General features: G+C 39.8%; 1 protein-coding gene and 1 long non-coding RNA gene across 3 annotated transcripts; one reads left to right on the forward strand and one right to left on the reverse strand.

Annotated features, from left to right (window-relative positions):
* Positions 1–4,184: 4,184 nt before the first annotated feature.
* RWDD3 (RWD domain containing 3) lies at positions 4,185–11,947 on the reverse strand. Of its 2 annotated transcripts, none has more exons than XM_068199768.1 (4): positions 11,807–11,947; positions 5,989–6,467; positions 5,165–5,280; positions 4,185–5,066 (listed from the first exon to the last, which is right to left on the reverse strand). In XM_068199768.1, the coding sequence occupies exons 1-4, from the start codon at positions 11,889–11,891 to the stop codon at positions 4,952–4,954; spliced, it is 795 nt and encodes a 264-aa protein (XP_068055869.1). In that variant the 5' UTR covers positions 11,892–11,947; the 3' UTR covers positions 4,185–4,951. The 2 variants fall into 2 exon arrangements, with proteins under 2 accessions (XP_068055869.1, XP_068055870.1); XM_068199769.1 differs by lacking the exon at positions 11,807–11,947 and adding an exon at positions 11,043–11,065.
* LOC137479354 (uncharacterized) lies at positions 7,867–9,191 on the forward strand. Its single transcript, XR_011002187.1, has 2 exons — positions 7,867–8,244; positions 9,020–9,191. It is a non-coding gene; the product is annotated as an uncharacterized lncRNA (long non-coding RNA).
* Positions 11,948–12,499: the final 552 nt, after the last annotated feature.

The raw sequence follows: 12,499 nt of genomic DNA on the forward strand, positions 1-12,499 counted from the left end.
TGTAACACACTGGGTTGGCCTCTTAAGCTCGGCTCCAGAAAACTCTCATCCTTGGACAGCCTCCCATGGCTGCAGGAATGTAAAAGTTGACAATAGGAAAAGCAGCACAAAGTAGAGTTATTGTTCTCATGCAGAGCTCTTTTGTAATGAGTCTCATCTTAAATAATGCTTTGCATTCAAGTTATAATAGATAATAATGTATACATATAAAGAATCATAGATATTTACAATGGGAAATACTAATAAAATATTGACCCAAATTCCATGATCAGCTATGTTGTAACACAGGATACAAACTGATTACTGGTATCACATTAAGAAACACAAAGAAAATTCAGAAGTGCAGCAGTTGCTAACTTACTAGCATAAAATTAAAGCATCAGAGTGCATAATTAACTCAAAACATTAAATGATTCATCTTTAGAGTCCAAAGAATTCCTTAAATTACTGTCTTTTAGGCAAATTTTTCTGTCACCCGGAAGAGTTCTCTTCACTGCAGGTTAATACTTTGAAGTTAGACAACACAAACGAATATAAAAGTCAATACATGAACATAGCAGAGAACAATAGCTGCAAAATGCTATCAGCATATTTATATTCCATGTTCCATTTATGTCTGTAATTAAGAATACAAACAATCATAACTCTTGCATAAGATAACAAAAAATTAAGAATACATACAAAATATAACACCATAGCAGAGTGCTGCCAGTGTTGCATGTGTTATACACAAAAAGACAGGAAGATAATGCTTAGTACTGCTGTAAGATATATTAAAGTTGATTCCAGCAATTGCACTATTTCATAATATAAGCAATTTCAGTCTCAAACTCTGGCAGAAATACAGTGAGTGCAACATTTCATTATCTTATTTCAAATGTACTATAGCATGGTTATGTTTGTCTTTTCACAGATAAAGCTGAACAAATAAAGGGACACTAGACTTTAAATCATCCATATGTAGGGGTTATTAAACTATTTTTAATAGAAACAATGTAAACAAAATATTTTTTCCACTATGAAGTTTCTTAAGGCTTATTACAATACCTCTGCTTACAATTTATACTCATCTCAGTGGATTTTGTGGGTCATTCACACCCAAAGTAAGAGACAAATGCTCTTATTATAGGTAAATGAGTTGTAACTACAAAACCACAAAAATCAGCCTTATTCACAAAACAATCAAATCTACTTTCAGTTATTTTTAATTTATTGTGTCAAGGATTTTCACATATGAGTTCTTACAGTGTCCTGTCCTCCATGTAACATCAAATAACAAATTCAGGGGTGGTGGAATGAATTACTGACACCAGGTGAATTCCCAATACTGATGATATCCCTCATTTATTTCCCTCCTCTGGATCATTCTTATTTTCTCAACCTATTTTGATTTTTCTTCATACTTAATAAGCCAAGGTATTCAAAAAGACCAATCAAACCTCTGTTTTGTCCTAAAAAATGTGATTCTTCAAGTTGTCATTCCTATTGCAACATCTTTCATTTTAGCCTGATTTTTAAAGGAAACTATGGTTTTACATCTGTGCTGTCCATACAGAAGCAAGCATATTTATACTACAGAGTTTTCCTAGAACTTTTGAATTTAAGTAATTTCAATTAAAATGAGGTTAACAACCTGAAAGAAACCAAGTACCGACGATTTTGATGAAGAAGGTAACAGGTGATAAAATGCTTTTCATACTTTAAAGATTTATGCAAGAAATAATCAATTTATGCACAATCAATACCAGGGGAACCCACCTGGGAGAACACCATCAGGAATGTATTTCCTGCAGGGAAGGCTTCATGTGTACTATAGCTTAGAAACAAGCAAGGCCATAGGAAACAAGGTTTTACTGACCATGCTGTTTGAAGAACTATTTATAACACCATGTCCACAAGAAAGGTAGCTTCTAATTTGCTAAATCACCTTTAATTTGTGGATTTCTTCTTCCTTGCAACTGAATTGTCAGATTCCAATAGTTACAAAAACTTCACTAACTTTTTACACAATGATGCATTTTTTCCTCACTTCTTGCTCTTCTGTATCTGTGCATTTTGTTCTTCTGTGTCTGCCTCAGCTCCCTTGGAAGGCATAATATGCACCACAGGACCCATTCTGATGACTTCTGTGCCCCAGAGGCTCACAGGCTAGCTCATCTCTTATTACAATGAATGCAAACAAACCATCAGTTAACAGACAGCTGCAAAATCCTTCCAAAAGAACAGCCTTTAAAAATATTGTTTACTTGTCTGAACAGAAGATATCCTCTTACCCTTCAAAATAAGTGACTGATTGATAGGTAGGCAAAAGCATTTGCTTTAACAGAATCAGACTGACATCAGTTTTCATGTTCTCTGCTGTCTGAACTGTACCAAGCTGATCAGATTTGTAATTCTCCTGAAGCACATCAAACCAAGCTATAAATTGCAGTCCTTTCCTACAGTGAACTTGTGGATTTGTCCAGTGTGAGCTAGTGAATAACAAATTCAACTATGGTAAAAATCCATTGTATAAACTGCATTTTCCAACTCCTGAAACAAAGAAATCGTCCAGCTTCTCACCACAACTTCATTTGGCAGGAAGATGAGCACACATAGGAGAGAGCTGCATCTTACTCATTTGCAACTTTTGCTTTTTAATTGGCTGTTGCAGAATGCCAGCTCTGGCCAACCAGTTGACCAAGAAGGCTTTAGGCAGTTAAAAAAAAAAAAATACATGGGTTTATATTCAAGTGCAACTGGCAGCCACTGACACCACAAATGGCTTTTCTAGTAGAGAGGAAAACTTTAGTAAGTCTGCATCTAATCTTGCAAGAAAGGTGATCACAATAACTTATGCCTCAATTATTTTTGAAGTCACACACATTTTGAGATCACATGAGTAGGTAATGCCATTCAACCTGATTCCTAAAATCAGCAGATTTACAATGCATCTGGCAAAATCTTACAGCATTTAGTTTTGCAGAGAGATACTGTGTTTTCTTATGCTGTACATGCATAGGCCTTTTCTTGAGTTTGATATTTGTCAGATCTATCACACAGTATAAGGAGAGACCCTCTGCAGCTTTTCAAAACTTTATACTGCACTGACACACATTTTTTCAACACCTGAGAACAGCTCGATTCTGGAAACTGTAATTTAAAATACATGTGATTTTAATATTTTAAAGATACTTTGGTTTTATTCTTCTTTGTAAAAGTAAGAATTCATCTTCACATGCACTTAAAATGATAGAAAATTAGATTTCCTGTCCCTCAGGAAGCAATTTCAAAAAAATCTAGAACAGGTTTGTAAAACCTGTTCAACCCAGTCTCTTTTCTACTGAGCCTGAAGTACTGTATGTGGTAAACATGAAAGACTCACTAAGAAGAACTTTGCTACTATCTCAGTATATTTGCATCAGTGCATAAAATAACATGCAACATACATATTTGAGACACTCTGTATTAGGAAAATCACCAAACTCCTGAAAAACTTCAGAAAATTTCAAACAATATGCAACCTTTTATGCAGCTGCTAATTCAAACAGTAAAATATAAAACTCTTCCTTAGTCTGCTTTAGTTGCTTTTCTAGAACATATAAAGGAAGAGGTATGATCTCATGGTCTGAGCATGAAACAGGAAATCAGATCTTACGTAATTATTTGCCAAACCACACTTTCGGAACTAAACAAATAGTACTGGTCTTCCCCCAGAACAATGGAAATAAATTAGTTTATACTGAATTGATCAAATCTCTTTAATTACAGAATACATGAGACACTTGGCTTCTGAGACTGAATATTAGAGAGCAGTAAAGCATATGCTACATGCTAAAGCCAATTGAAATGGCAAAAGGCAGTGCTAGCTACTAAGAAAATCACGATTGCCAAATTTTTATTACTGGACAATCTATCTAGTCTTGTTAGAGAATGGTTTCAGGTAAAATAAAAACTAAAGGACACACATTAATAATTGTAATAAATAAGTATCCAATCTTCCCTAGGTAAACAGAACTTCTACAATTTGCACAACTCATAAAATTATGCATATAATTTGTAATGCTATACAGATGCAAAACACAAACTACTGATAAAAAAATTACAGGTTGGCCAAAGCCAGTTACCAATGCAAAAAAACCCAAATAAACAAACAAAAACAACTTGGCAGAAGCCTTGAAAGATGGAAGACTGAAGTCTGTATATATACTGCTCCAACAGTTTAATTGAATCAAGATAACTGAAGCTGCACAGACAGTAAAACCAGATAAAGTGCAAAAAGACATCTGTAAACTATCAAAGAAAGTATTAAATTGGCTCTACCTCAGCTTTTTATCAATTTAAATCCTCCATGTGGATGTTTTTACAAATTTCAGAATAAAAACTAACATTCAAAAAGACACTTCTAAGTTTTCTCAGGCCTCAAGTGACATGAGCTTTTTCTACAAATCAACTATCGAGTATTTGTAGTCAATAAAGGGAGAATGAAAAATTAGCAGATGAACTCCTAAGGGACATTAAGTATATGCTGTCCTCACATATTCTAATGTGGTTTTGCTATGTTTTTTATGGAAATATCTTCATACAGTCTTCCAAAGCAAAATTAATCATGCATTCTCACAGGCCATTATTGACAAATTCTACCATGAGAGAGAAGAAACAGAACATTGAAAAACAGGGACTATAAAACAGAGTCTGACTATAAGACTATTTTTTAGCATTATTTCTTCCCAGTCCCTCATGCTTGCCATGCAATTATAACAACCAACATCACATTATTTTTTGACATAAATCTCAAAAAATTACGAGTTCTTAATGTATTCATTGTCTTCTTCTTGCAAAAGGGTGACTACTACTGGTATTTTTTGCAGAAAAGCTTCAACATTGTTTTGCCACATTAGTCCTTTTGTCTTCCATCAGCATCTGCAGTCAATTACTGCTTTGGTCAAAGGTCCAGTGGTTTCTTCTAATTTTATTTTAAGAGAGGAGGCACAAACTCAGAGAAAAGAGTTGTAAGTCCTGCAGTTTCAAATTCCTTTTGTAGCTCCTCCGGTGCCGAGTATTCTTTGACTTCAAACGTCAGAAACCTACATTGTAAAAGGGAAACTCATGAATATGTCTGGGTTTGTCAGAATGTAATTATCGATTCTGTTACTTTTCTATCCACAACAGTACTAAATTATACCTTTTATGCTGGGACTGTACTTCTGTCTCACACAGTACTCTCATCATTTTCTCTTTGCATTTCTTTCCACTTGAGTCCACATCTACTTTAGAAGTTTTCTGAAGAATCAAGTACTCCTAAATGACAAAAAAAATCCCAAAATATTAAATGTCACCTAGTATTTCCAAAGTTTAGTAAAATGCAAAAGCTCAGTCAAAATGTAGTCTTTTTTTCAGAACATAGCAATCCAACTTTGAAAGTGCCATGCCAAAAAGTGCACAATTGCTTCTATTCATCAGTTCTAAGTTAAATAGGCCTAACTGATTAAGAGAACACGAGTTAGAAAAGCCAAAACATTCTCCTCCAACATCACCACAAAAACCCACCTAAGACAGTCGGAGTTTGTACGTACAGACAAGAATTTCAAAGCCCAGGTATACACTAGGAGTACCACATGGTTTTAAGTCAATGAAAGAGACAGTAATGATTTAGAAATATGCCTGTTATTAATTCCTCACCAAAAAGTTTTCCACTTCCTGTGGCAATTGGGAAAAATGGGAAACTGAATCTTGGTATATTAAGGTCAGGAAACAAAGGGATATGGGGGTATAATTCCAGTGGAAAGCAAAGCAATACAGGCCACAGGTCTACAGCTATCACTGTAGACAGAATAGAACACTTTCTTTTTCTTAAATACAGAATAAATTTGCTGGGTCTTCCTACTCTCATAATGATCAATTTGCTTCCAAAATTGTTAATCTTAGAAAAAACACACACAAAATATTCAGACATAGAGGTTTCAATGGTAAATCGATAGAACTAGTCAGCATTCATTGTTCCTGCACCTTAATGCTGCTCCTGTCACCCTGAAGAAGAATCAATATTATCTTGCCCATGAACATCAGTCTTCCAGTCAGCCTTAGATTTGAAGCCCATTTTTCCACAGTTTTCACATATTTTGCCTTTGCTCTCATGTGATCTAAATGCAAAAGGAGCATCCAGATACCATCTTCTGTTCCTTTTGACAAAGTAGTTTTTTCATTGCAAACTGTTGCTGATTGCTTAATGACTTCTTTAAGATGCTGCTGTACCCAAAGAATCAGATTGTGTACCATGGGTTCAGAAAGATGCTTCTTTGCTTGTTCAAGTAATTTCTCTTTCACATCCATGCACTGGGCCCTTGTAAGCTGCTCTGAGCTAACAGAAATATCCGGTAGAGTTGATGGGTAATTGACTGGTAAATGAAATAACAGCTTTAAATGTACATCTGTATCCAGCACTTCTCTCACACTGATTTGAATTCTAAATGAGATTCCATGTATCTCTGGAAAACAGAAAAAAAACCCCAACATTAATATCTTGCTTGAAGTTGAAATACATGTATATCATTAAATCATGTTGTTTTCTTTAACAATTCAACTCAAATAATTGACATTTCCTATAAAATAAGAGGGGGTGATTTTTTTTTTTCTGCAGGGTTGGGGCTTGCAACCAATGGCTCAAGCTATACCTGCAGGGAATCCTGAAATGAAACACTTCTATAACATAGTAGAAGGAAAGTTATTAACACATTCTATAAAGCATTCACACCTTTTGGCTCTTTCAAAGTCTAGACAAGCCAGTAATAAAGAATTGTCTCTCTCAAACACATAACTCGGCTTCCACAGCTCAACAGCAAAAGCAAGGACAACTGAAAATAGTGACTTTTCCAGATGGACTCAGCACAGCCCTGAATTTACTCCTAAAGAAATCTGTAAGACTTCTAACATCAATACTAACGCAAGGCAAACAGACTTGCACCAGGTATTTTTTAAGACAATCACTCAAAAGTAGTTCCACACTAAGCAGAGACTTGGAAAAAAAGAAATCAGATTTTTTGTCCCCTACAACTTGCACAGAAAAAAACACTTAAATCTTTTCTGCCAACTCCTCTACAGCAGTTGGACTGACATAAGGAAACCATCTCTGTTGGACACCTGACCCTAGATACTATATATATAAATATGCATGTACTCATAATAAGGTATGCTTATATATCTTCATAGCTGCTCAAAATCTGTTGTAGGTCTACTGAAGAACAGAATTATTTTCAGAGTGAAAAGGATACATTCAGCATGCAGCAGGAAAGGCTGAAGACCACATCATCCTGATACATCATATAATCAAAGATGCTTAATATGAAAGTACATCATATAATCAAAGATGCTTAATATGAAAGTTATTTACAGTATTTTATTAAATAAAGCCTTCTCAACTAGAAGTTTCACAGAAAAACAATACAAAACTTGACAAAATGAAAAGCACAGACAAAGACCTAACCTATTTTCACTTCTCTGCCATGAAGTAAGAGGGTATCAATCAGACAAAAGATGATCTTCTTCAGATGTTCTCTGCTTCACCCCTTTGATGCATTCTAAACACTTCACTCCTTTTCTTTCAAAAATTGCTAAAATGTCAGGTTGATTCACTCTATGAGGGCAGGAGATGCCAGATTTGAAAGGCAGATTAGAGGAGAGCTGAGTTTCAGAGCAGGTCTTTTGAAGTGACTTGCACTCTTCCCCCTCTACCTTACCTTCCTTTACATGACAGTCAGATGAATTATGTTTGATTAGTATTACTGATGCCACTAACCAACTTCTCAAAGTGCCTCTCACATAAAATGTATGATTTTATATCTGAAACCTTAAAAAAGTAAAAGAACCTAAAAGTGACTTGGACAGATAGAAGTACTTTAGAGAGCTTATCCAAGGGCTTGTTTTCAAACCTCCTTCCTGGGTCACACAAAGAATTCTCAAGGTCAGAGAAGTCACAAAATAAAATTAGCGAACCCTCCAAACCCAATAACCAAATTCTAGCAGTACTACGAAGAAGTCTCCAAGTCAAATCCAGTGGTGAAAGCAGTAGATGCAATTCCAGTGACTTCAATGAAATTACACCTAACTATGCCCATATTTATAGGCACCACATGCCAAAGGAGTAATTTCCTGCCAAAAGGGGTTTATCTTCTATCGTCCAAGTCCCTATCAAAGGTTCCATGCTACTTTCAAGACAAATGTATTCCTCAGAAAAACACCAGCCTCGGAAGAAGACTCTTGCACATGGTCAGTAGCTACCAAGGAGGACCTCAAGCCTTCCCACTCCTAATTTCTGTCTTCTGCTGCCCTGTTTCTTCCTGGGCACCAGCAGCAGTACCTCCTCTGCCATTACGCTGGGCTCAGCACACATAATCACAGGCACAGGCAGCAAACCTGCCTTGCATGTCCCTGAGGCTCCCAGCACCCTCCTGGCCACCGCGGAGGTGTCTGCACACACAGCCACTGCACCAGACACTGCTGCTGCCCATGTCCCTCAGCTGCCCCCACTCAGGGCAGCCCACCTGGTACACAGCCAGCTGGCATCTGCCTGAATGGGGCGAGCATTATTGAAATCCTGCCTGCGAATCACTTTGTTTTAAACTATGTTGCCACGAGATTTAAAAATGCACAGCCTATATAAGTTGAAAAACCAGCTTAATTAATTACAGAGACAGAAAAGCATGTTACCTTTCTGATAATCCTCCTAGGATTTTTCCACTAGCTTGTCACAACAGATCTCACCAACTCAGAAGCAACAGAGGGATAGACCCTGCCCCTCCGACAAGGGCCTCTTGCTGCAGTGATCTTACTCTTAAACCTGCAAAAATCTCACACCTTTCCTTGCAATGAACTAATCTGAAGGAGGCAGAACAGCCTCGCATCCCAAGGTGTATCATCCTGAGCCATCAAGAAAAGACCAGCCATGCTCATTTACATCTGCTTCAGACTTACTTTTAAAAAGAAGAGTCAGTTCAAAACCTCTGCAGGGCTACAGCATCTAAAGTTTATTTAAGCCCTGCAGCGTCCATTTTCTGCACCAGCGCTGCAGACACTGGCAGAACAAAGAGCAAACCACCGGCGCCCTGCGCAACCTGGCTCCAAAGAAATATTTCCTTTGTTTGCACATGCTACAAGGGCCGAGTTGTCTTCACAGCAACATGATGATTATTTCTGAAATAAAAGGCTGGGTATGACTGTTCTGCTGGCATTTAATGTGCTAATCAGACTAAACTCAATACATTTTAACTCATTTCCCCCCATAGCAGCATGCTTATCAGTATATTTAGCTCTAGCATACTTCAGATTTTTTCTTATGTTCCATGTCAACCAGACAGATATCCCCCTCCTCTCCTGCCCAAAGGCATTTTATGCAACACATGCAGTCTATTTTTAAATTCAGAAAATGGCACCTACTAACGTACAAGCTTAGAATATCTAAATATATTTTTATAGCAAGCTTGGTGAACAGACCAAGAGAAGAGATTAACAATTAAATTATGGATTTCTATCTGTAACACTAATCTTTGCAAATAGATATGTAAGGTAAAAAAGATACGCTGTAATTAGTTTATTTAAATTCATCCACACATTGGTTTTGATAAAAACACATTTTACATTCTGAATACTTCATTGTTAAATTCCAAAAAGCCAAAGTTTTTACCATACCAAGAGACCTGTAAAAGCATTCTCTTACATTCCTCAAAGCCATGAATCCCCAGTGGCCTCCTTTTTGATCCCATGGATCTACACACAAATTACTCTTAATGTCTTAGAGATTGCATAACATAACAGTCTTCCTGGAAATTATGTCTGTGCACCCTTTGTCAATGACAATTTATATGGTTTGAAGAGATAAAGCAAATGTAATCTAATGACTGGAGCACAAGTTAATTGTATACTGACTAGAGATGCTGCAGCTACAACAAGTAAATTCCAAGAGTAAGAAAAATACCAATAATCATTATTGTAAAATAATGTTTTCAATTCCAGTAGAAAACTATGTAAACCAATCAAATATACCTGATCCTACCATATCATGAACAGAGCCTGGTTAAAGGGCCTCCAAGATCACATAACATCAATATAAACAGAATAGTCTACTCCTATTGTGCACTTGTGGCACCTCACTTTATGTCCAGGAAGGGTTTTAAACCTTTTAGATTCTGGTAACTTATAAATACAAAATCATTTTTCCATATCTGAAGCTCAGAGAAGAATGTGCCTACATTTCTCAACAGATTTGGAGGAACAGATGTGTATATGCAATGTTCAGATATGCTCACGTTTTTCTTAATTATCTGATAAGCCTGGATACTGCTTTTTCAAACTATGCCCAAAATAACATACTTGGAATTTTTCACTTAAAAATGAAGCTCAGTTTAAACATTTCATCAATCATATTTTAAAAATATAACCCTAAAACAAATTAAAAAAATAAATGGCAGTATTACATGCCTGCACTGGAGCAGGAGGTGTGTCATGTGTATCTAGATGCAAATTTGGTGGTTTTAGATTACTGTGGTTAATTGTGCTCCCTGCAGATACTAATGCCTTCATCCAACCTCTCCCCTCAAGCACAGTCACCTACAACAGGACAGCTACCCAGGACAATATCCACATATTCTGAATATCTCCACAAGGGAGGGAGACTCCACAATCTCTCCCAGCAGCCTTCAGCACTTAGTCACCCTCACAGTAAAAAAAAAAGTCTCCTTATCAACCCCAGTTCTTTAGGGCTGAATACATACATGTGCAGACAAAATCTGACAGCAGGCCACCACATCCATCTTTAGCAGCATTCCCCAGGACTTAACTGCAGTCCAACCAGCAGGGAGCTGCTCCCTGTCCGTCACTGTGCTGGGCAGAACTCTGCAAGAGCTCCCAGACACCAGGGACCTGTGGTACACAACACAGGCATACTCTGTGTGTACATGTGCATGTGTATCTCTCTCCAGAAAATATCTAAGAGTTGTCACATCTGTGGTAGGCACTAAGCAAAATTTACTAATGGCCTGGATCTAGACACCAACATTTGCATATCCTACCTGACATTTAAGCCTGACCGAGCTGCTATTGTACACTGGAACTACTGAGATTTATTCTCCCTTGCTCAAGAGGCATCTTCACAACTCTATACAGCACAGACTGGAAAAAGCCATCTCTTAATGCCATGTTCTGATCAGTGGCCACCCTGGCTGGGACAGAAACCATGAAGGCATCTATACACTCCCTGCACTCCTCGTCTACAGCATCCAGCAGCTGATGGGAGCAAGTACTACAAACCCGATCATCCCACGCACAGCAGACACGACACATGAGCCTCGGTACCCTGTAAAACCTACAGCCGTACACATCTTGCTGAAGCAGGAGTAACATCTGGCACGCCACAGAGCCCAGGTTACCCCAGAAAAACACAGCGATAACCCAATGCTTCTCATGCACCGCAACAGCTGTACTCTACTCAGTATTACCAGACAAACACCTGGTCTTGTTAACGCGTACAAGCTTCACCTGCTTGTTTGCCTAGAGAGCAGCCAGCCCGTTCCCAGCGCTGCCCCTGGCTCGCCCCAGGGCCCCGAGCAGCCCCTGACTAGAACCGAGCAGGGCCCGCTGGGCTCCGCGCCGCCAGCGAGGCCGCCAGCACAGACACCCGGGGGCGGGGACACGCGACCAGCGACAGCAGCGAGCGACTGCGCCCGTGCTGCCCCGGGGGCTGAGCCCCGCCGTGAGCGGCCCCGGAGCGCTTCCTCCAGGGGCCCGGTCGGGCCGGGAGAGCCCGGGCTGGGAGCAGAGAGCGCGGCCGCATCACCTGAGGCCGCCAGCACCTCGCAGGCGCCCGGCTCGCAGTAGATGGCGGCGAGCGCCGACAGCTCCTCCCGCGCCAGCTCCGACATGGCCGCCGGCGCGCGCCGCCGCGCCCCCTGCCGGCCGCGGGGCCTGCACCGCCAGGGGGCGCCGCCGGCCCGGCCCGCGCCGCGGGGAGGAGAACAAAATGGCCGCGCCGTGCGGCGCGCTGCCCGGCCTGTGCCCCTGTGTCCCTGTGCCCCGAGAGCCCGAACCCTGTCTCTCCGTCCCTGCCCCAAGGTGCGGAGCGCTGTGCGACGATCTGACCCACAGGAGGAAGAGCCGGCTCGGCCTCGGGCTGTACACGACCCCCTGGATCGCAGCCGCACACAGCCCTGCACAAAGAGTTACTAGAATATAAAATAATATTTCTTATAATCAGCTACTGTGGTTTCACAACCCCGTTACCAGCCCTCACACCGAGGCTGTGCACTGCCAACAGTACCATTATGATGTCTGAAAGACAGGCTGGAAATAAATCCCCACAGCCCGATGCGTACAGAGCAGGTATTTGCTCCCAGCAGCGCTGGTGGTGAGGGGATAGCTCCCCCTGACTGACCCGCCTGTATAAATGCTGTGGTACACTTACACACCAAGCGCTGCCGAGTCCTGCTGTGTCACTAGCACCTCATCACACAGGCGCCATACGTTACCTGTG

Source organism: Anomalospiza imberbis, chromosome 9, assembly GCF_031753505.1.
Source record: "Anomalospiza imberbis isolate Cuckoo-Finch-1a 21T00152 chromosome 9, ASM3175350v1, whole genome shotgun sequence".
Lineage (NCBI taxonomy): Eukaryota > Metazoa > Chordata > Aves > Passeriformes > Viduidae > Anomalospiza > Anomalospiza imberbis.

What these genes read in the sequence shown, in the direction of transcription:
- RWDD3 (XM_068199768.1), bottom strand. Translation starts at nt 11,891, where the DNA reads ATGTCGGAGCTGGCGCGGGAGGAGCTGTCGGCGCTCGCCGCCATCTAC. An exon ending in CGAGGTGCTGGCGGCCTCAG is followed by an intron (nt 6,468 to 11,806) that starts GTGATGCGGCCG and finishes TCTGTTTTCCAG; the next exon opens with AGATACATGGAATCTCATTT. An exon ending in GTACAGTCCCAGCATAAAAG is followed by an intron (nt 5,067 to 5,164) that starts GTATAATTTAGT and finishes TTTACAATGTAG; the next exon opens with GTTTCTGACGTTTGAAGTCA.